A 23,772-nucleotide genomic window follows, 5' to 3' on the forward strand; every position below is an offset into this window, starting at 1 on the left:
TTTTTCTGTTTCTTCTACTGCTCCCATATTTTGAAATTAAAGGATGTTTTGAATTAGTTTAACTTTTTTCAGGCAGTGTGAAACGATTGCTTAAACATGTCAGATCTTATCTGTGATGAGAAAAAAAGTTAACATCATGATTCTTGCAAATAGATCCTCAACATGACTGACATTGTTTATTGTACTTCTGTTTTTAGAATAATATATAAATGCTCTATGTGTGACACTGTGTTTACTCTACAACCTTTGCTCTATCGCCACTTTGATCAGCACATTGAAAACCAGAAGGTGTCTGTTTTCAAGTGTCCAGACTGTTCTCTTCTATATGCACAGAAACAGCTTATGATGGATCATATCAAGGTGTGTAGGCATCTTCTCTTGTTTCCTTCATAGATACCATTTGTCATGCAATATATGCTGTGAGAACATACTGTGAAAAGGCACAGAATAACAAGAAGACTGCTGAGAAAGATGTTAGTAATTCTGAGAGGGTAATCTGTGAATATTGTTCTCAAATGTTAAAATGTTATATTTTGTCTTGTTTTCAGCATATTTGTGATCCCTCAGTCGGTTTTTCTGTAAGAATGTTGATTTTGGTATACTGGGAATATCTCAGCTAGTCCGATCCTAACAAATATTGAGCTTTATTTACAGTGTTCTAAGTATTATTCCAATTGTTAGGAGCTGAGAATGTTGAGTGCATCACAAAATCAAACCTTTGATGTTCAGAAATCACCGGGAAGCAGTATGTTGCTAGATGTAGAGGTTATCTGTGTGTATTCACATAGGAACATGAACATGTGTGCTTTAAAAAAACTCTTAAGTGGATTTCCTCATAAACACCGTTAACAACTAAAGATTCACTGTGATCCTTGTAAGTCCTGGTTTTAAGGATCAGCAGTCCCCTGGCTATCCTTTGTTAACTGTGTGTTTGACACAGACTGTTACCTTCTATCATACGGACCAAAGCTAAGTTTTTTATGCCTTATTAACCCTTGGTCCCTGAACACGGCCCTAAAGTTCAGAATGGCACCATGGAGCTCGCTGCGTTTCTCTGGCAGTGACAAAATTTCTGAGTACAATTTCTCTAGAGCAAAGTGAAAAACCAGACATGTTTTTTGGCTGCTGAAACCATCATTTTACATTTTAGTCCCGACTATGGCACTTGTAACCATAGAATTCTCCAAAGTTGTGCTGAAAATAAGATCACAAGTCTTGAAAAAAACAGGTGGTTTTAAAGCCAGTCTTCAGCTTGAGGAGGAAATGAGGGAAGGGCTGAGCCAAGATGTTCAGAAATACAAGGACTGGATATTGTCTTTGTTTCAGAACTAGTAGCACTAGTTCTTGCATGTTTACTGCAAGGTATCTTAGATGGTCCTCTCAGGCAGCAATGCAAAGCTCTGTTTTCTATTTCCTTTGATCTACTCAGATGGTTGGGGGTTTTTTCACTAAATAGGCAAATTCTGTGTATTGCAGTGTATGTCTTGTTTCTGTAATTAGTTTTTCCTGACTCAGGTATTACTGGAAAAGTATTGTTATACCTGTACATAAGTACTTCTGTAAGACCTGAAGACAACACTTTTAGGAGCTCAGTCTGACTGCAATTAGGGCTAGAAGCTGTCTTTACAGAAGTCCCGCTGCTCAGCATCTCACATTTTAAAGATACGCTCAGCTACTTGGGCACTACTTAACTTCTTTGGCTTTAGTGTTCCGTGCTAGTACTTGAACTTTCAACCAGTGGGGTTTTAGCATGATTCACTATAAATGATTCAGACATTTTTTGGGACTAAAATTAGGGGATTAGAGAATACATGTGCAGTAGCAGTATTTCTGGTTTTGCATTTAGGTTGTGTGTATAGTAGTAGGGACTGAAGCAAAGCAGTGTAAATTGGAGTTCAGTTAAGGGGAACTGAAGAAACAGTAACAGGTTATAAATAAAAGCAGAAAAGGATTTGGGGAGAGGATAAAAGCACAAAAAGGACTCAGGGAGAGTATGAGTGCCAGACAGAGGCAGAGCTTAGCTGCACAGACAGTAATGGTTTGGTATGGCTAGACATAAGCCATCAAGGCAGAGACAGACCTGGGTGAAAGTAGGACTGAAAGGGACAGAAGGAAGCTCAGGAGGAGGTTATTTAAAACTGCAGAAAATAACCCAGAGTAATTCCTGCAGATGTCAATATTTCTTGATGGCAAAATGTATATCTCATTTTCCTGTAATAACTCGCTACAAGAAACTTTCCAGCAGCCAGTGAGAGCAGGTGGTGAAGGACTGCTCCGGGCTGGCCTGGAGGTGTAATTCTCCCTGTTTGGCCAGCACTGGGACTCCATACTATGCTTTAATGCTCTTGGTGTAGTTCCAAATAAGAAACGAAATTTCAAGCATTGTATTTAAAAGACATTTGGAAAGTTGAGCACTAACATTTTACATGCTGACAGGTTAGGCTGGAATGGAATCTCCAGGTCAGCTTCAGTTGCGTGAGAGTACAGGAACCTCGTTTCCTCCTCCCCTGTTGCAGTGAGATGCTAAAGCCAGCCTACTCCTTTACTACACACCTGCACTTTGCTCTTAGTTGCTGGTCCTGTGCACTTTGCTTTTTACTAACAGTTATGGGGGGTTAATTACTGGCTTTTCTTCTATTTAAAAGCTGTTGAACAAAGAACATGTACTACTGATGAGGTTGATACTTGCTCTAGAGCCAGTGGGTAGCCCCAAGAGCCAAAGTATTTACGAAAGTACTTGTATCAGATTGATACTCCTGTATTCCCAGAATCAAGAATGTATTGAATGGGTTTTATGTGAAGGAAAAAGAATTCTGTTTGGGCTGGTTAAATGTATCCTCCAAAAGGGTTATAGTAAGTGTCAGTAGGTGAGAGGATCAGAACACTGTCACGGTAAAGGACAAGCCTTTTAGATGTGAGACCTCAACTGTGGGTCCCTGTTCAGCAGTGGATTAGCTCTGGACTGCAGTCATCCCTGCTGGCCCACAACCATCCTCATTCCTGCTGTGTCCATATCCACGTGTGGAACTCAGACACACAGCTGAAGCCCCCCAGCCCTTCCTGAACAAGTCACTTTGTTGGAAGGCTCAGGTGTCACACCAGCACACTACACTGGTTTGGAAATGGGGGAAGGAGGATTCTTCCCTTCTTACTGACCATTGACTTAAAGTGCAGACATAAGTCCCTGAGGAGAGCTTCCCACCCAGGAGCTTCAGGGGCTGGAGAACAGCTGGTCAGACCCCTCTGATCTGCTCTGGGGCCCTGTCAGCCCCGCACACCTTGGCTTCTAACGACTTCTAATGGCAAGGTAGCCCTAAATGAGTGTGCTCATTACCTGACTGGGGAGTAAGGCAGGGCTTAACCTCAGCCTCAACTTAAAATGTTAATATATCCTAAATTACATAGCTGTGTGATGTTTCCAGAGTTGCCTTGTCCTTCTTACCAATATGCCAAGTCAACATTTGGTCAGTAAAAAAGCCTTTCCTTCTTGGAAAACTCCAGTCACATAGTCTGGAATGAGGATGCTCAACTAATATATCAGGTTAAGTAAAGCAGGAAATGAGCATAAAGTACTTCTTGAGCCCTTTTTCGCCCCTGTTAAACCGCAACTTAAACTTAACCTACAAAGTAAGTCTCTTTATTTTTTTGTGAAAATACCTGCATATGGTGCCTGTTATTGTTAGCTCATGCTAGGTCTTGCCTTTACTTAACGCTGTTTCTTTAAGAATGTGATCTGATGATAATAGTATGCCAAAGAAGTAACTGAAGGTTTTTGGTTGAGTACAACAGTGTGTGTCTATGTTATTTTTATACCTTTTTATTTTCTCTCCTTTGTTGTAGTCTATGCATGGAACTTTGAAAAGTGTTGAGGGGCCACCAAACCTGGGGATAAATCTGCCTCTCAGTACTAAACCCACAACTCAGAACTCATCCAGTCACAACAAGGAGGACACAAAATCTGTCAACGGAACAGAAAAGCTGGAGAAGAAATCTCCTTCTCCCATAAAGAAAGCAGAGCCTAAAAAAGTTGCTAGTCCTGGCTGGACATGTTGGGAGTGTGACAGGCTCTTCACTCAGAGAGATGTTTACATCTCCCACATGAGGAAAGAACATGGAAAGGTAAAGGAATATATTCAAATACAAAAAAGTGAATTAAACCTGAAAGGTGAAGTATTTGTTTCTAAATTCTGTTCGTGTTTTTGCAAATAATTCCTTTAAGTCCCAGCATTATTATTCTCTGTTCTTATATCTATTTCATCTTTTTTTCTTTGGCTGCTTAGTTTTTTTCAGTTTCTACATCATTCTACGGAGAAAATCAATTAGGCTTGTTCATTCAGTACCAAAATTTTTTCAAGATGGAAAGAGTGAGAGATACTGCTGTATTTCATCCAAGCCATCTAATCTGATCCAGATTCTTATTTCTTCATTGTGCCTTCTCAGTTCCCTCTCTTTAAGGTGGTGTGGTGAATGTGGCAGTGCCGGGATAACGGTTGGACCCAATCTTAAAGATCTTTTCCAACTTAAACAATTTGATTCTATTCTGTTCTGAAGCTCAGTGTCTGTTAGCCTCAGGGAGTGGAGACTCAGTCTTGTTTTACTGGTCCAGTGAGTGCCAACTGGTGTTTATCATTTAAAGGCAGACACATTCTACAGTTGAGCTGTTGCTCTAGTCTTACACTTGAAAGTTCAGCTGAGTTAACAAGTCGAATTTTGTATTTAAAGCAGGTGGACTTGAGATACCTTACTTAAAATGGATTGAAAGTGAAATATGGGAATGTTGCATCCTCAAGTCAGCAGAGAGACTGTTTGATGTTCTTCCTGAGTTCAATAGCATTTCCAGTTACATAGCTGTGTGATGTTTCCAGAGTTGCCTTGTCCTTGTCCTTGAAATTAAAAAGACTGGCAGGCAGGAAGGCGATAGTGACCCTGCTTAGCTGTGGCAGGCTCCAGCCCCTTGCGGACATGTGGCAGCCACCTGCCAAGCCAGTCTTCACCTTCACCTTTGCTGTGTGCTGGTGGCAATGCTCTGGCTCTTTCCTCAGCTGGGAACCAGGGAGTTAAACTGATGTACTGTGCTGCACTGCAGCAAAAGACCAGGACTGGGAGGGATAATAGGCTTATTTTGTCTAAGTGGAGGAGAAACACCCCGAGTGAAAATCCGTAGTTTGCAGGATGCTAATGTGCTGTAATAAATGATTGCATATTTCCAGAGGTTTGTATTATAGTTATTATCTCTAAAGCTGTTCTGCAAATGATTTTATTCTGTTTATAAACATTTTATGGAAAAGCTGAAAATGCTGGACTACTGAGTGTCATCTTCAATTTTCTTAGGACAACTTCAAGCAAATAGCACCCCATCATCCTTGCCTCCAGTAACTCCCACCCCATTCCTTCAGCTTCCTGCTGCCCAAATATTAACTCAGCGGAGCTTTTACTGGCAATCAGAAATGAGTTTAAGACTGAATGCATTGTACATTTATGCAATTCTTAAAAACAAAACAGCACAACCTCCCAATGAAACTGTCACTTCAGAGTGAACTAGAGAGCGATATTCAGTCTGATTCCATCCACAGCAGAGTAGCCAAAGGCATGTAAAATAAGGTTAGTAACGTATCAATAATGCTTTCTAAATATTAGCTTTAAATCTGTGTCTTTCTCTATCTGATGTTAATGTGCAGCGTTACCTCAAGAACAGCCCTTATTATGAAATACTAGATAATTGTTGCACTCAAATCCTGGCCTGAAGGCCTCTTTCATGGCTTCCATTCAGGTGCTGTTTTTTATCCCCATTCAAGCAGTTCCTTGAATAATGCAGGAGGCAGATAGATACTAAAATGAACAGGAATTCAACTCCATGTCAGATAGATATTAAAATGAACAGAGATCCAACTCCCTGTCTTTCAGAAATGGGGTATTACAGACCAGGTGCTACATTCCTTCCCAACTTGTCAAAATTTTAAGTAATTGTTAGCTGTCAAAAAGACTATGTTGAAAAGCTAAACTTTTACTATAGAGAGAATAGAAATGAGCATAAGATAACCAGGTATGTTATATGCATCTAATAAATAGAGGAACTAATTTATAGTCTGATTTTCTTAAAAATGGTAGGTGTGGGTTAAATGGTCTAAAATGGCAGGATGATTGTTTAAAACTGTAATTAAGCAATTAATGAGCTATTCACAAAATCCATTGTCATGCAAGGTATTTGAAAATACTTAGTTTCAAACTTCTAATTTCTGCTTTTGCAGGACCAGAGTGAAAGAGCTGTAACAACCCCTAGCTGATCCCAGGCTGGATTATGCAGAGGTATTCATAGGAGAGGTATTGCCATGTATATACCATTTGGACAGATCCTTGAGTTTCCAGCCCTTACTGGGAACTGTCTACACAGAAGACAGATTCAGATTTTCTGTATCCTCTCCTGAGGATCCTGGATGAAGGGAGCCAGCTGTAGGGTAGGAGATTTCGTAGCCACCTTGGTGTGACTCTCTGCCTGATCTTAAAAGTGCAGCAAAAAAAAAAAAAGCTACCAGCCCAGACAAGGGATTGTTCCAACAAGCCTGTACAACTCCTGTCTGAAACTGGATCATGTGTGTCTGCCCTCCACCAGGCAGGTATATGCTGAGCTTCCTCCGACTTGTGTGCAGGTGTGTTTCTGTGAAAAGGCAGACGTTTTATACGTAGGAATTACCAACTCCAACTTGCTCATCGATCATCCTCTTCCTGTCAAGACAAGATGCTGTGCAACAGATCTAAGCTGCACTTAATTACAGAACTAATTTTTCAATTCTTTTGGGTTTAGCTGCCATTGCAGAAGCTAATGCATCCAAAATCCTATTTAGGTCTCTATCTGGAGTCTCCCCAAGGAATTTAGAACAAGTGTGAGGTCATAGCTGGCTACCCTACATAGTGCCCCCAGGTACTGCTGAGCATTATCTTCCTCCTGCCTTTCTGACCATGGGCTTCATGCCTCTGCTCACTGCCACACAGCTACTGCTGTGTGACTGCTCCATCCTTCTTAGCTTCTTCCTTTCCTTTTTCCTTCCACTTGACCAGCTGCAACATCCACCCCACAGAATTCCCCAAACAGATGGCCATCAAGTTGGCATCAGATCATACCTCTCATTTTGTCATGACTTTCCTGAGACCTGTTAGTGTATCAGTGTCTGTGAGGTTCAGTTTTGGTCCTTCTTCTTCCATGCTCTTCACCCCTCCCTGTTTGTGGCTGAGGAGCTCCTAGTCAGCAGCTGAGGACATGGTTTGGTGATGGGAAGGGAAAGTAAATCCCTCATCCTGCTGCCTTTTACTGATCCAGAATTAGTCTCTGATCTTCCCTGTTTCTTTGGTGGAAGAAATTCTCTTCACCCACCATCCATGACACCAGTTTACAGCTGGGGACAGGTGTGTGTGTGTGTGTAGCTCATGGTGGCCACACTGCTTTGAATGAGGTCCAGCTCTGACTTGTACAATGCTGTTGAAGGGGGGGTGTACATGAAGTGCACTACCAAAAACGGGTAAGTGATGTTTCTTTCCTATTTATCCAAAGGTTCAACACATGCAGCACTTTTACTGAGCTTTTTTAATGAAAGTCTTTCTCTTCTTTTTTTTTGAAGCAAATGAAGAAGCATCCTTGTCGACAATGTGACAAATCTTTCAGTTCATCCCATAGTTTATGTCGGCACAATCGTATCAAGCACAAAGGCATTAGGAAGGTTTATACGTGCTCGTAAGTTCTGTTTTTATTTATTTAGAAAGGGAATACAAAAACCATTGTTAGTTGAACATCTTTCCTTAACTGTGTAAGAGCCAGTGTCCCATTTGTTCAGATGCTCAGGACAGGCCAGACCAATTAGCTGTCCTGTCTGCAGAAACATGTCAGGCTCCTGAGAGTGCAGTGTGTAAAGTCTACAATCGGAAACTTGGCTGGGCTGAGCGTTTGCAGTTCCACCTTGGGGAACCTGGTTTTCAGGAGACTCTCAAATACACAACCACTCTTCTACAAAAGGCACTTGTTAAGCATGACACTTGAATGTTTGTGTGTGTGTGTGTGTGTGTGTGTGTGTCTGCAGGCACTGCCCAGATTCAAGACGTACTTTTACCAAGAGGTTGATGTTGGAAAAACATATTCAGTTGATGCATGGCATTAAAGACCCTGATGTGAAAGAAATGACTGAATCTACCAATATGGAAGAAACAGAAGTAAAAGAAGACACAAAGGTAATCACTTAGAAGACTCATTCAATCACTGAGAATGGGTTTTTTTTTGTGGGTATATATTCAGCATCTTTAAATAAATACAGGTACTCTTAATGCCATAACCGTCTCATCTTCTGTGAAGTAGAGCCTCAAAAGGATTGTTTATCAGAGTTGTTGTAGAATCTGCCAAGGAAAAGGTTCTGACATTTGCAAGTCACAAATAGTTATGAAAATAATTGCATATTTATGTTTACATGATACACCATTTCCGTCTTTTTGTTAGGTTCCTAGTCCAAAGCGTAAATTGGAAGAACCTGTAATGGAGTTCAGACCTCCACGAGGTGCAATCACTCAGCCATTAAAGAAGCTGAAGATAAATGTTTTTAAAGTTCACAAGTGTGCAGTTTGTGGCTTTACAACAGAAAATCTTCTTCAGTTTCATGAACATATTCCTCAGCATAAATCTGATGGCTCTTCATACCAATGCAGGGAATGTGGACTCTGCTACACATCTCATGTGTCCCTTTCCAGACATCTCTTCATTGTACATAAGCTGAAGGAGCCTCAGCCAGTATCAAAACAGAATGGGTCTGGGGAGGATAATCAGCAAGAAAACAAACCCAATCATGAGGATGACTTGTCCGACAGCGCGGCATCGGACAGAAGATGCAAAGTGTGCGCAAAGACTTTTGAAACTGAAGCGGCCTTAAACACTCACATGAGAACACATGGCATGGCCTTCATCAAGTCCAAAAGAATGAGTTCAGCTGAAAAGTGATCAGATTGTTTGGGATGCAGAAATCTCGCTCCACATTGGAATACTAATGACATTTTTGCTACAGAAAGTTCAAGGTATAATAGTGTTAACAGTACTGTTCAGGCTGTTGCAATATATTCTGCATAAAAGTGTCCCCTTCACCTCATTGTCTATACCCTCAGAACCTTTGAAGCAGTATTTGAGTTGAAAAGAGTTTGTATATATTTAAACTAATAATTTTTATACTCTTTTGTTATGTGTTTGTATAAGTATCTAGTGGAAAAATTGGTTTTTTTCTGTTTTGTTTCTGTTCTTCTGTAGTAAGTTTCTTTAAAACAGAGTTCTGAATGCTGGGGCAGTTCCTTAGGTTCTCAAACTGTTTGGTTTTTGAAAGAAAGTTTAGCTAATGCATCAGAAGGAGGTGCTTGGAGCGGAGAGGAGAGAGGAAGCAAGCTAAGGGGAGATTTTAAATTCTGAAGAACTTGGGCTTCCAAATGTCTTAAGGAAGCTTTTAAACTTTTTCTTACAAAATATATTTAAAAAAAAAAAAAAAGTAGCATTACATGTGTAAAATGAAGTGCTGGTTTTTAGGTGGCAACACCAGAACAGGTGTACACCCCCTGGAGTGGTCAAGTACTTTTGAAGAGTATAAATGCCCAACTCTGTGTATCATGAAATGATTTTTTTAGGTCATCAGGTGCTTGTGATCAAAGCTCAAATTGTTACAAAAGGGCTGGGCTGCTCTGGATTTAAGAAATAAGATGTAATTAGAGGAATAGGTTTATAATGATGATGTTTTTTGTCATGTAATTTATTAAACATATAGAAGTGAGTACACAGCATTATGTATTTTCCTTGCTGGTTATTGAAAAGAAATAGTTAACCCTTGCTACCGGGGTTGAGATTTGCCAGCTCCACATGATCATGCCAAACGTTCTGGTGCTCTGTGTCACACGCAGCCACAACTGGGAAGGAGCCAGCCCCAGCCAGCAGTGGGACTGGGGCTTGCAGCTTTAGCACAGGCCCTGCGGAGCTCGGCCAGACATTGCAAACTCCTGTCCAGCACCACTAGTTTTGCTTGCACAAGTACAAAAAGGTACCATACTGTCCCTTTCAGATAGAGTTCTCTGTGAGAGTATATTTCTAGTTTGTTTTTGCATTTTATACCTTGTATGTAACCCTACAAAAAAATTTTTTGTACTTTTTTTTAAAACAAATTGTGTATATATAGATAGCTGCATGATAAACAGTAGTAATTGTTGGGTTCCTTAAAAGTCTTGCTGCTGTCAGATGTTACTATACACTATGTCCATTACGACTGTATTAAACACATTTCATATGTAAATAAATGTGGAGCATTTTGCCCCAAAAGTTTTGTGAGATTCTGTTATTTATCATTAAATTTTAATAGTTTTAAAATTTTAAGTGTTTAAAAAGACATGGATCCTCTCAGCCACCTCTGTAAAACTTACTTGTTCTGCCAGTTGTGTATCAGATACATTAGTTCTGCTCTCTCCATCTTCATTCCTAATTTGGCTCCTGGATAGATGCTTGTTAGCCCATTTATATTACTGGCATATCGAGTGCTTGTGAGGTACTTCATCCTACAGCACGCAGCAGGCACAGCACCTCAGCGTGTGCTGGCCACTGCTACCACTGCCCTTCCCATTTAGTGGATACCTCTGAATACTTGTTTGTTGATGTGCACTGTCAACTGTACAACAAATGAGTTATCACTATGCAGAATGGTGTTTTGTATACAGTGAACAGATAATAAAAGTTCAGTTTTCACAGCCATTACTAATACTTTTCTTTATTTTCCCTTTTCACTGTCTTACACCTGGAAGTAACCTGACAATGCAAATGGCATCGTGGTGCCAGGATGTCACGCTGCCACTCATGTCCCCAGAGGAGCTCTTGCACAGCCAGGGAGTGCAGCCCAGCTGCTTGGCAGTGAGCTCTCTTCAGGTCTAACTGGCAGATCAATTTAACTGTCCTGCCAGTAATCTCTTGAAAGGTTTAAGGGATACAGGGTCTTGAATTGCCCCATAAGCTCCAGACACATTTCTGTGTCAGAGCTGATATACCTCCTTAACAGGAGGACGATGTCCTGAAAAGCAGGATGTGAACAGAAGGTTTTAAAGCAACGTGAGATAGGGTAAAAAAGCACACATCTCAGTAGGCATGCCTAAAGGAATTATTTCCTCTTGTAAACTATAGAAAAAATGTTTAAACTTAGTTTTGTCTTAGATCTGACATTTGAGTTGTTTGCTTTTAATCAACATTGTGACACTAACTGTCAGTGATGACAGAAATACTCTTTTTTCCCCCTTTCCTCTGAAGATTAAACAGTAACGGATTAAACCTCATAAGACCTCTCTGTGAGTTAGGAAAGGGATCATGTAGACTCCACCATTTTGCAGCCACTCTTAGGTTGGTAACAAAGGTGCTTAACAGTGCAACCTCAAATTGCAACAGAAACTAAGGCTATGTATCTCCTCCTGTTGTGTGCCTTCTGGTTCCATCCCTTCTGCTCTTCAGGGAGGCAGGGAGCACACTGAGGCCTCTGCCCAAATATCCAGCTGCACACGCACTGCCCAACCAATAACAGCACCTAGGCTCAAGTCCACCTGCCAACACAGCCTCAATAAAACTGTTTTTTCACCTGCTAAGTTAGCACCTCACCTCAGGGCATATGGGCAGTGCCTGGCTGCCAGTCACCTGGCTTGGGCTGTGTGGATGTGGGTCTTTGAGAAATAGCACCAAAATAAGTCAGTGAGGCTGTAGTAAGTGGCGTGGGGGGGGGGAAACCCCACAAACCATGGGGACATGCACTCACTTACCAGTGGGGAAATAACAGAAAAAAATAGCATGGAAGTTCACAATAGCCCAGCGAGGCAGCATGGAGCTGGCCCTCCTCGATGTGCGCAGGGCCTTACCAAAACACCTTCCAAAATGTGCAATTTGCCACAATAAAGATGCCCTTGAGAAAGGCTGTGAGACTGGACAGAAGGAATAATGAGGGGAAGTAGGACATGTCGGTGTCAGCCAGAGCCACTGCACTCTGTGCAATCAACCTCACAGGAAGCAAAATGCCTTGCCACAAGAGCAGTGGGCTCAGAGGAGAGGCAAGTGCAATTCCAGACCCTTTCCAGGACAAGACCCGAGGCAATGGCCTGAAGTTGTCCCAGGGGAGGTTTAGGTTGGATGCTGGAGAAAGGTTCTTGACCCAGAAGGTGGCTGGGCACTGGAACAGGCTCCCTTGAGAAGTGATCACAGCCCCAAGCCTGACAGTGTGCACAAAATGTTGGTATACTCTGGGGTGTGATTCTTGGGGATGGTGCTGCGCAGAGCCAGGAGTTGGACTTGATGGTCCTTGTGAGCCCCTTCCAACTCGGCAGATTCTGTGATTCTGTGATGTGTGCTCCCCCATGCAGGGTACATTCTCAGCCTGCCACCCACTGCCTCACTCTAGCATGCCTCAATCCTTCATGTCCTGCCATGCGCATTGGGGCTATGCTGTACCTCTAAGCTCAGCCAGAAATAAGTCTAATTAAATCAATGCATTTGTGTTGTCCAGTGCATGACACCTTTAATGACTGCCATATGCATCTGCCTCCCTTGTTCCTGGGGTGCCTGGGCATGGTGCAGGTGTGCTGTGCCCACCCCACATGGTGCCCCCAGATACCTTCCTTGGGAGCTGTTGAGCCTTGGCCTGCTTGCCTGTAGGTACAGCCGGAGCTAAATCTGGCTGGCCACGATCACTGTACTTCTCTACACTTGTCTGGTGTTTGTATTTCAGGAGGGAATTTACAGATGTACAATTTGACCTGCCAAAGGCCCAAATGTTCTCAGTTCTTAACCTCAGTCTACCAGTGGGGAATTAAGTTTGGCAAGCCTATTTACTTTTTAAAGGATTTTTATATAACTCTGACCTTTTCATTCTGTTAATATTACCTTTCTCAGTACACTTAGCGTACACACACAGCTGCGAGGCCAATAACAGCACACAGAAAAACCTATTTTAGTTTAAAACCTTTCTCAAATATTAGGGCAGTTCAGTAGTCAATTTGTTGTATTTGAATTTCAGATTATTACTCAAAGGTTATCTGCGCAGCCTCCCTGACGGGTGACTAGGAACAGTGGGGAATGGATTGACAAGAGAAATTAAGTACAGAACTTGTCAACCATAGAAGGCACAAGCGTTCCCAACCTGCATCCCCAAGCTTTGTGTACAAAGTAGCTTCTGCAGCCAGAAGTGCATGCGGATGCAGGAGCACGAAAGGAGGAGACACTTCTCATCTCCTCCCTGGGCACTTCTTCCCTTTGAAAAAAAACCCTGGATTTCCTCCTCAACAGTGACTGTACAAAACCTGGTTTTTATGTTATTTCTTTCATAGCTGGGAAAAAAGACAGCTTTCCTCACTGGGGACCAAATGGCCCATTTGAGGGCATTGCAGTGAGGCACTGCATTGGAAATGACCCAGATTCACCTGGAAAATGAACTGGAGGCTCTACAGCTCTCTTCTCTGAGCCCCAGGATTCTATTTTGAAGGAAGAAATGTATTTGAAACAGTAATGTGACAATTAGCCAAAAAAGCGGAGCATGGTACCCTTCTCAGATATGTCCCCTTATATGATTTGGCAAAAGACTTTATGCAGTTCATTTATTTTCTGTTCTCAAATTGTGCTACTTTGTATTCAATGGCTCTAATGTGATGGTGGGGATATGGATGCAGTGCATTATCAGCATTGCTCTCCCCGGGTCAGTCCAGCATTTGGCTAAAAGTGCCATAGCTCTGCGGGCCAGACCAATATTGCAGGTCAAGCACGACAATATTTCCTGATTTAGTGATTGTTTCTGATTTTTTTTCCCTGTTCCATGGGAGAAGGGGAAAGAAAAGAGAACACTATTTGCTAAATTCAATTGAATGTTCAGATAGTGGATCCCTCCCTCCCCTTACCCTTTTTCCCGAGAAAAAGAAATTATTTTCACAAATAAACTATTCTCTGAAACAAATCCACTCAGCTGAAATCCAATTAGCTCTGCAGACACTGGGTCGCAAAGCAGACTCAAAATATTGACTCATACACTTAGAAAGTGACGCTGGGGTTGCAAACTGTGCCTGTGAACAGGTCCTTGCCAGCTCCCAAGGCACATGACAAGACTCAGGAGTGGAGTGACACAAGACAAAAGCCACACATGCTCCCAAGCAATGGCCTCCAAAGTGGGGATGTGCATCCATGGGCATGCAGGAAGCAAATAGTCTTTCTACTGTTACAAAACTGCAATGAAATACAAGTATTTAAAGTATCCAGAAAAGGGGTGAGTTCTGTGCCCATGACCAATCCTCTGGAAAACGAAGAGCTGCCATTCAATATTATACATACAGGTAGCACTAATGCCTGGCTGTTTGCAAAGGTCTGGCAAATCTGCCAGAATGTCAAAAACTACAATTTCTGTGTACTAAAAAGCTAGCATAATTTTCTAGCTGCAGAGTTCCAGAAGATCTACTGCACAAATATTGAAGTCAAACATCCAGCACAGGGGAAGATTTCAAAATACATGTAACCTTTAATAATTGAAATAATGCAGATGGTAAAATAACAAAGCCACCAACAGAGGTGTGGGTGATTCCCAGCAACTCTGGAAAAGGCAGCTTCCTAATATGTTTCTCTTGCCTCACCACAAACAGTGGGGGAGTCCAAGTGTGTTCTGAGCTACCAAACACCAAGCACAGTCAAACCAACAGGCAAAGAAACCGCAATCACAGAATTAATTGTGAGTTCATGCCTTGGACAAAAGAAAGTCCCATCTATGTGAACAAAAAAATAAGCAGCTTTGATCCTCCCAGATCTCAACACAAAGCTGCCTTCTCGCTTTTCTAAATTCTCCATACACTAACTCTGCTTCTTCCCTCCGCTTGTTACAGGATTAGATTTTATCACCTGGGCTTCCACTTTTAAGTCTTTCCATCAGGCATGACTGCAAGGAATTGTTCTAACACTGACCAGGCTTGGTCACTTACGTTCTCTCAGCTGCTGCCATCTCTCTGCTGAGTGGCTTATCTTTTGGCTCCAAAATTGATATTCCTGCTTCACAATAGGCAAGAATAATTTTCTGCCTGTTTGGTGAATTAAAGCACTACCCAAAAAGAACACTCAGAGATCATTCTTCTATCATAGCCATTTGCCTTTGTTCTGTGTGTTGCAGCAGTGCAACTCTAGTCTAGGATGAAAATTCATCGTTTATGTTCAGCTATTCCTTGTGTGACCAGGTAATAGAAAAGTGTCAAATATTTACTGTTAAATGCAAATATATAATTAAACACAAGGTAAGGATTAAGTCTATTCTACTTTAGTAGAAATTTGGGTGCAATACACACTGTTCTGGAACAAAAGCTGGTTTCTCGTGGTTTTTTGCATATTGATGCAGATATGATACCCTGCATTAATATAAGGAATTAACAGCTAAAGTGGAATGTACAGCTATAACCACCAGAAATAACACAGATTTCCTTCCAATAGCAAAGCAAATTTAACAAAGATGTTCTAATTGCCTCTGAGTTAGTGGTCTGAACCCTAGTGTAAATTACTGGTATGCTCAATGAGGTTTTTAGAGACTGAGATTTGTTAGTCTCCCTTATGTTGATTGTACAGCCTGATAATTTTGTCCCAACCACCATTTTCAATCTCTGTTTTCTCAGGGTTTTTTTATAAAAATAAAGGCAAGCAGATTTGTACACAAAGTCAAAAACCTCTATTGAAAAAAAAATCTGTCTAAGTACTATGGTATGAAAAACCTACTCAGAGGAATTGCAGAAAACCTTTTACTGGGCGAGAGTCAATCCAACATTTCAGTGGGCAGATCCCACTCGTACAGAACACGTAACTTTGTCACACACCTTTATAATTAAACTCTTAATTGCACAAAGAAAATTCAGAATCTTTTCACCCCCTTTGAGTTTGCTCTTGTATATTTTCCTTCTCTCTAAGTAATTACTTCTGAATACTGGATCTGCTGAAGGGGGAGAGTAACAAATGCTTTTCTCTGAGTATTTAAAGGATAGCAGAGAACTAACCTGAAATCACGTAAACTTAGAGGAACTCCTGTGCAGTAAGTAAAAGAATACTGGTGTCACTGGAAGAAAAATCAGGTGAGAAGGTGATGGATCTTATCTAGATCATGCCTAGCTCGTGTCCTTGGAGCTTTCTTCCCAATTTGCCATTTCTGTTCATTCCTGAGAGCATTACAGCTTCCCATGTGATCTAATGCCAGTTCTGCCTCTCTTAGTCAGTCCTAGTCCGTCTTGTCCAACTGTTTACCAACAGAAAAGTCTTGATGAATTTCTGGCAAATTACAAAAACACCACTCCGGTCAGACAAACTGTTTGTTTCCATTTATCTTAGTAGCATTTCCATGTGTCCTCTGTTCTCCCATTCTCAGTCTTCAGGGGCTAATTCTAAACTTGGTGAATGCCTGACTTGGTTTGGTCCATTTAATTCCCAGGAAATCAGGCTCTGGGCTGTCACCTGTATCTGTGCGGCTGCTTGCTGCTTCAGGCTCATGCAACCATTCAGTGACGAACGGGAAATGTGTGTGAAGTCTCCCTGTGCTGCTGGGGGTCTGACACACTGCCAGGCACGCTCTGAGCAGCCCCGGCCCATCCCTGCCGGCCGCCATGCCTGCAGAGGGCACCGAGGGGGTGCCACACACGGCTGCGGCTTTTCTGGGTCTCTGCGCTCTTCTCTGATCGAGGCCGTGTCGCGGTCCCTGAGCAAACACTGAGGTCACCGCTAGCTGCTGCCATGAGATGATTCCGCTCACAGCGGCTGAGGAGGAGACTGCGGTGCCCCCTTTGATGCCCTCACACCCCTCCGCGTACACGGCCCCTCACGCCATTCCCGCGCTCAGCACAACGCCCCCTGCCGGCCACTGCTGGCCACCCCCGTCCGCCCCTCACCGCGCGCGCCTCCCGCGCGCCCCCGCCCCGCCCTCCTTGTCCCGCCAATGAGCTGCGCACACGCAGCGGCGGCCCCGGGATGCCCGCGGCAATCGCCTGACCCAAAACACGCCATCCGGGAGACCGGTGCAGCCGTCCCGATGCTTCTCGGGCGGGCGCGGCTCTTCCCGCCGAGCCGGGGCGTCTGAGCGCCCACCGACGGTTCCTTCGTACAGCCAGCTGCTCAGGCACCTCCAGAGCCAAGAAGCAAGGGGCCTCGTCATCAGGCCCTTTCGCTAAGGTACATCTGGGAGTTGTAGTTCACATGGTCGCGGAAGCTCTCTGGGCGTCAGCAGGACGGGAGAGGAAGGAGACTACAGATCCCAGAGAACAGCGTGGGCCCCGCTGTCGTCCCGGGTGCTGCGCTGGGGGCGCGGCTCTGGCTGGCCCAGGAGCGGCGGGATCCGCGGTGGGGCCGCGATGGATCTGTTCGGGGACCTGCGGCGCATGAACAAGCGGCAGGTACCGGGGCTGCGCCCGGAGCCCCCGCGGCTCTCACCCCTCACCGGAGAGCGGGGGTTTTCAAATGTCAGCGTGCAGGGTTCTTCCCACCACTGTACCTGTGTGCTGCCGGGAAAAGGAACAAAAAATGAAGGAGTGTGGCTAAGGCGCATCCGCTGCTGGAAGGGCTGGCGGAGCAGGAGAATTTGGGGGCAGAAAGTCAAATCAGTGATTTTCTAGATAAGAAATTCCAGTATGACTGCAGCAGGAAATGATCCTTTGTCGCCTCTTGTCTCCTACAGCTCCTCTTTTTAAACAAAAGTCACTCTCAAAAAGTCAGCCTTTGCTGATAGTCCGGTGTTCCACATGTCCCTCTGGGATATTTCTGAGCTCGGGTGGGAGTCAGGGCCGTGTGGCCGAGCCAGGTTTGATCGTTTGCCAGGTCTCTTCCCCAGCTTTACGGGCCTTTATCAGAGTATTTGCCTCTGTCACTGACACACAGGAGTGGATTAACCCAAGACTAAGGCACACAGAGGATCCCAGGTTTATGCTGCAGTTTAGTGGATTATGGCATGGTAATCTATGCCACCAAAGTTGTGTTGAAATACGATTTTAGCATAAAAGCCTAGAATTTGTGGTGCACTTGGGTTGAAGGTCTATGTTGTGCTTCTAAATACAATACAGTACCTTTAAAAAACAAATTTCTTGTTTCACACAGCTGTATTACCAAGTCTTAAATTTTGCTATGATTGTGTCTTCTGCCCTAATGATCTGGAAAGGGCTGATCGTGGTCACTGGCAGTGAGAGCCCTATTGTCGTGGTACTCAGGTGAGTCGATGGAAAGGCTGTCTGCTTCGAGTCCAGGTACTGTTTTGCCTTTTGTCTCCTCCCCCTTCCCCTTGGACACATTTGGAATTTGAAATCTCACTTATTTAAAGAAGGACTCAAACACTTACTTTGTTCTAGCTGTTTCTGGGCTCTGGCAAAGGCCACACTGTCAGTAGCCATGGCCCAGTTTCCACTGAGGTTTATAGGAGCAGTAAATGTGTGAGACCTTTTAAAATCCAAGTTCCTTCACTTAATGGGTGAACTCCTGCAGATTGCTTTCTGGGATTTGGGTTGTGTTAAAGGTCTGAACAATGTTACCGAAGGGGTTAAGCTACAGATCTCAGTTAAAGTTGTGGGTTTATCTGTAAGAATTAAATGTTCTTTGATTTCATGGTGCTTCTTTCATTTATGCCAACAAACTCTCTCTTTCTTGTTGTTTGTAGTGGCAGCATGGAACCAGCTTTTCACAGGGGAGACCTGCTGTTCCTAACAAATTTCCATGATGACCCAATCCGAGCTGGTGAAATAGTTGTTTTTAAAGTTGAAGGCAGAGACATTCCAATAGTTCACAGAGTTATCAAAGTACATGAAAAGTAATGCAACTTGGCATTTTCCTTGTTTGTAAAGCTCCTTTCCTTCCCCATGGCTTTCAGTGACAGTTTAATTGTGGTTTACTGTGTGGGAAGGGCAAGTGGGGGTAAGCAGTGAGAGAAAGCTCAGTTGTAGCATGTGATCCACTTCTGTCCCCAGTTCTGTGCCACACTTCTCAAGGGTCTGAGACCTTTCCCTCAGCCAAACTGCTCAGGGTTGGAGCAGGTAAAGCTGTGCCCAGGAGGGATCCTGGCAGCAGGAATGTGCGTGGGAGCAGAGTCCACTTCTGTGCTGATGGTTGTACAGTTAGGATTTTGATTTTAAGAGCAAATTTTTGATGGAAGGTGGAGATTCAGAATCAGGGTGCAGCCTGATGGGTGTGTGAGCTTTGCTAACTGAAGTTTTCCAAATTTGACTCAGGATAAAAGAAGCGATTCTTCTTATTATTGTGTCTCTTGGCCACACTGCCCACAACAATTCTTGCTGAAAAGCACCCGGGAGAGGGCTTGGTTTGGCCTTGATTACAGATGCCTACTCTGCTAAACAGTTGCTTCCAAACCACAGTTCTGCTCCCAGTTCTGCACAGTGAAAATCTAAGCTGGAGGTGGCAAGCATTGACATATTTGCTTCATGAACTGAAGGTGTTTATTTCTTGAGTAATATCTGTTCTTCTGTGCTTTTTAAAAATTTCCAAGAATCATCTATTTTGTTTCTTTTTATTATCTAATTTGTCTTCATGAGAACTCCTCATTTCTTGTTATCAGTACTTGAGCAAATTTCATTTGAAGACTGTAAACTTAAGAACTTTATTTGAATTTGTGTTCTGTTGAAGATACAGATAAACACACGGGGCTTTTGTTGAGGAAGCTTAGTGCCTGGATGGACAATGTCCCTTTCATGTCCCTTGCGTAATTGCTTACATCAAACAACAACCTAGGAGTGCTGTAAAAAATGTTTCTTGTTAATATCTGTTGATAGATAAAGTCAGTAATGTCTGTAATGTTAATGATTTAATGGTGCTTGTTCAATAAGCAGGGCTGAAAGCAAACATTGTTGTCTAATCTTGTAGCACTTTTCATCCTCATTTGCTTTGTAGATGTTAATTGAGATTTTTAAATTATGTGCTATTTAGTTTATCACCTCTGCCTTCTAGAGGAAATGGGAACATCAAATTTCTGACTAAAGGGGATAATAATGAAGTTGATGATAGAGGCTTGTACAAAGAAGGTCAGAATTGGTTAGAGAAGAAAGATGTTGTTGGAAGAGCAAGAGGGTAAGTAAAGCAAAATGTACTTGTAATTAGATAGAAAAATTAGCTCTTAAATCAGTTCTGCTGTTGATACAAACTAGATCTGATGTATTTTTAAAATTTCTTAAATAGAATTGTTATTAAAAAGAAAACCTGGAAAAGTTGCTTCTTATAGTCTTCCCACTGATGTGGAGTGTGGGGAAAAAAAAGGACATTTAAGAAATAGTTCACCTGAAAATGCAAAATTAACCAGCTTATCCTTGTAATTGCTGGAAATTCCTAGGAAATTGTTTTGGTATTCCACAGGAATTTTATGCACGGTTTGAGCTTTTGACTTTGTCCTCTTCTCCAGCTGAGCTGAAATCTCTTCAGATTTTCTCAGATAACTTTGATTAAGGAAAACTAATTAATTTTACTTTCTATTCAGATCTGCATTAGTCCCAGGTGTAAATGATGGGATTGCACTGAAATATTCCAGACTGAGCAACATTAAAATACTTCCATGTAATATTTGAGGGTTAATTTTTACATTCACCTCTTTTATCAATTACAGGTTTTTGCCCTATGTAGGAATGGTAACTATAATAATGAATGACTACCCAAAATTTAAGGTATGTATACCGACATTTTGAATACTTGAATTGCTAGAATAACAAGGACAGACAGTAAGAACCTTGCTTCTAAGTATAGATGTTAATAAATTTGTGTCTGTGGTTTGGTACCTAATGTAGAATGAGCTGAGTTTCCTTACTTACTGTTGGGCAGTAGAATTTGTTGTTTGTAATGAGTGGAAAACATGTCATTTATTAGAATTTTGTGAGTTAAGTGTATCCAGTTGTGATGCCTGGTTATGATTGATTTGATCACATTAAAATCTTCCCGCAATTCTGTAGGACCAGAGCTCTGTAATTGTGGAGGGTGTGATGTTTGAGAGGGCACCCTTTAAAGAGTTTGTGCTTTCAGAGCTCTGTGGAGAGGAATTGTAACGAGTCTGTGTTCTGTGTTTCTTTGCAGTATGCTCTCCTGGCAGTGATGGGAGCATATGTACTGCTCAAACGGGAATCCTAAACACAAGAACAAAGGGAAATATACAGGGGAGAAAAAACTAATATATTTCAGATGGTTTCATTTCTGTATACGGTTACAAAATTGTGCAAGCTTTTGTCTTGTCTAAATAAACTACACCTAATGAGTGAAGTTGTTGGCTGCTGGCTAATTACAAAATTACATACTTACCACCTTCTACAGACTGCTCTCAGCTAGCCTGGCACTGGTTTGGAGGACACTGTCATATGCTGGAGCAGCCAAGGGCTCTCCTGCCATGCCACGATGGTTTTTCTTGAGTGCTGCTGCATCTGAACCCACTTTCGCCCTCCTGTTTGTTTTGAGGGTTATTTTTAATCTGTCAGTGCCCTCTTTTCTCCACCATACAAACTGTTTTGATGCGTGCTTGTAAGGACGCAGAATCTCTGAACAGGTAGTGAGTTGTAGGAGTTTAGTCAGAGTTACGCCTGAGGGAAGTTGGCTGGTTGTGGTTCGCTCTGCCTTGGTGCTGAGCAGTGGGGACACAGAGCTTTTTCCCTGAATTTGAAACTTGCTCCTTCATGGGGTAGGGAAAAAAAAGCCCAGGCAGCCTGATTTTTAGGGGCCTGATTTTTAGGGACTGTGTGTGTTGCTGGTATTCAGGCTGTTGACAATTCTGCCTTTTGTGTTCTAGCTCTTAAACAAACCTATCAAAAAGGTTTTCTGGGGCTTTAATAACACTTGTAAGTTACTGAATGAATAGCACAGTAGTACACTTCAGGGATATTGCCAAGAAGGGGAAACCAGAACTCTTACACCAGTTTGGAGAATGTATTATTCTCTCCTATCATACAACACCTGAGTAGTGTTAAACATAAAATTGATTTTTTCATTTAAAAACTTACCTGATAACTGTGTTTTATGAATTTTGGTATTTTTCTCTTCTCTTCAAATGTCAGTGTTGTACCTTCAACAAAGCAGAACTTGTTTTCCTTGCTGGCTTTGTTTTTGTAGCTTTGATAAGGAACAGCATGATGCTTTTTTCCTCTGGAGTTCTGTTTCTTCTGTAATCCCTTACCTCTGCAAAAATACTCTTATTATACAATAATGACACCTTTTCTGTTGTAACAGCTCATGCTCAGCAGACAACTGCTGAATTTCTTCAAGTAATATTACTTCTTTTGTGTCCTACTAAGCGGTTTTCATGTCCAACTGTATTATGAAAATTACTTATTTTGTGTCAAATTGTGTAGAAATAAAACTGAGTATAATAAATGGCATGGCAGAATAATGCTGGGATCCTTAATGCAGTCTTCCTGGACGTGTATCATCCCAGTTAAGAAAAAATAATGTCTTGTTTGGAGACAGTGTATGTGCAGTAAGATTTTTTTCTTTCTCTTGGTATTGCTGAAATCCAGATTTATGCTGTCCACCTACCCCAATGCGAGCACAGTCAGCTCTGACTTGGAGAGTGCAGTTGGACATTTTGCAGCTGGCAGATGTGACACTGGGATCCAGTCACAGGAGTGGCTCAGAGCTGTGCCAGAGGGGGATCAGAGTGGATGTTAGGAAGCATTTCCATACTGAGAGGGTGCTCAGACCTGGAACAGCCTCCCTGGGGAGAAGGTGGATGCCCCAGGCTCAGCATTCCAGCAGCACTTGGACAATGCCCTTGAGCTTTTTAGGCAGCCTGGAAGGGCTCAGGCTGTTGGGCTGGATGGTCTCTGTAGGCTCTTCTGGTCCACAGGCATGTCCATAAATGCTTCCCATTTGAATTCTCCAATTATTCAACCCCTCCACCACAAAAATCATAAACTCTAACTTGTGATGGCTGCCGCAGCAGCCTGGCACACATTAAATGTGCAGTGAGCAATCAATCACTGTGGTTAAGCTTCAACTATTCAGGGCTTCCCAAAATGCAGCACAAACAGTATCAACTATCTTACACTGGGACTTATTAAATAAATGTTATTATTTCATATTATTCAGCCTCTGTAAAGTTGTGGAGCTCTTTTCTGTGAAATGTCTTCAGTTCTTCAGGGAACTGTTGCTGCACTGAGTCAGTGTTCAGGTTATTTGCAGAACACCTGCCCTGAGTGCAGGTTGGAAATTCTGGAGATTAGTCTATTCAGCATCTTCAACATTTACAGAGTATTCCTCAGTGATTGTGCCTGTTATTACATTGGAGATAGTCTTCCACCAGTGTTTGTTCTGTACATACATCTTGGCTGTGTCTAGCACCAGGATCCGTACAGAGAAAATGATGAAAGGCACACCATTCTTATATTATCCCTTTTTATAGCCATCAGATCTGCATTGCTGATAGAACAATGATGCTTGTCTAAAATGTAAAGGAAGCAGATTAAAGAGTGTTATCATAGTAATAGCATTTAAAAACTGTGAATGTTTTCCTGCCACGGAGCACTGCAACATTTTGCTTTGCCATGGGATGTATGTACCAGGGGAAAGGTATTTTAAAGCACAGAGAGCTGTTTTTTTGTGTTCAAACACAAATTGATGTTAGCAGGTTTCTTCTTTAAGAGAAAGATTGTCTTGAGTGAGTTGAGTCACTCACAGTTTGTAACATCCTTTGGTTGTATCTGGATCCTCTTCTGTTATGGGGGGGTCCAGAATAATATTTCTCTATGTTGTCAAGTTATTCTTTTTCTTAAAAGGGTAATAAA

At 42.4% G+C, this 23,772-nt stretch overlaps 2 protein-coding genes across 13 annotated transcripts in view; both read left to right on the forward strand.

Moving 5' to 3' along the window:
* The window catches only part of LOC309584820 (zinc finger protein 532), a 34,236-nt gene extending 23,667 nt beyond the window's left edge, over positions 1-10,569 (forward strand). For 9 of the 10 annotated variants that reach the window (XM_082301118.1, XM_082301114.1, XM_082301110.1 and 6 more), the window contains 5 exons: positions 198-360; positions 3,841-4,119; positions 7,614-7,726; positions 8,070-8,217; positions 8,480-10,569. In XM_082301118.1, the coding sequence (XP_082157244.1) occupies positions 198-360; positions 3,841-4,119; positions 7,614-7,726; positions 8,070-8,217; positions 8,480-8,974 (1,198 nt within the window). In that variant the 3' untranslated portion in view covers positions 8,975-10,569. Of the gene's footprint in view, positions 1-197; positions 361-3,840; positions 4,120-5,331; positions 5,602-6,248; positions 7,727-8,069; positions 8,218-8,479 lie in introns of those variants that run through there. The other variant, XR_014227269.1, reaches the window with a different exon arrangement.
* Positions 10,570-17,304: 6,735 nt separating this feature from the next.
* Positions 17,305-22,910, forward strand: LOC309585438 (signal peptidase complex catalytic subunit SEC11C). 3 transcript variants are annotated; one of them, XM_082302163.1, is made up of 6 exons: positions 17,305-17,418; positions 18,116-18,225; positions 18,669-18,818; positions 19,949-20,089; positions 20,619-20,676; positions 22,507-22,910. In XM_082302163.1, the coding sequence occupies exons 1-6, from the start codon at positions 17,377-17,379 to the stop codon at positions 22,549-22,551; spliced, it is 546 nt and encodes a 181-aa protein (XP_082158289.1). In that variant the 5' UTR covers positions 17,305-17,376; the 3' UTR covers positions 22,552-22,910. The 3 variants fall into 3 exon arrangements, with proteins under 3 accessions (XP_082158289.1, XP_082158288.1, XP_082158290.1); XM_082302162.1 differs by lacking the exon at positions 22,507-22,910 and adding an exon at positions 21,080-22,461; XM_082302164.1 differs by lacking the exon at positions 22,507-22,910 and adding an exon at positions 21,080-22,461 and having other exon boundaries at positions 19,970-20,089.
* Positions 22,911-23,772: the final 862 nt, after the last annotated feature.

This window comes from Coloeus monedula (genome assembly GCF_965178545.1).
Source record: "Coloeus monedula genome assembly, chromosome: Z".
Lineage (NCBI taxonomy): Eukaryota > Metazoa > Chordata > Aves > Passeriformes > Corvidae > Coloeus > Coloeus monedula.

What these genes read in the sequence shown, in the direction of transcription:
- LOC309585438 (XM_082302162.1), top strand. Translation starts at nt 17,377, where the DNA reads ATGGATCTGTTCGGGGACCTGCGGCGCATGAACAAGCGGCAG. An exon ending in GTTGTTGGAAGAGCAAGAGG is followed by an intron (nt 20,090 to 20,618) that starts GTAAGTAAAGCA and finishes TATCAATTACAG; the next exon opens with GTTTTTGCCCTATGTAGGAA. An exon ending in ATGACTACCCAAAATTTAAG is followed by an intron (nt 20,677 to 21,079) that starts GTATGTATACCG and finishes GTTTCTTTGCAG; the next exon opens with TATGCTCTCCTGGCAGTGAT.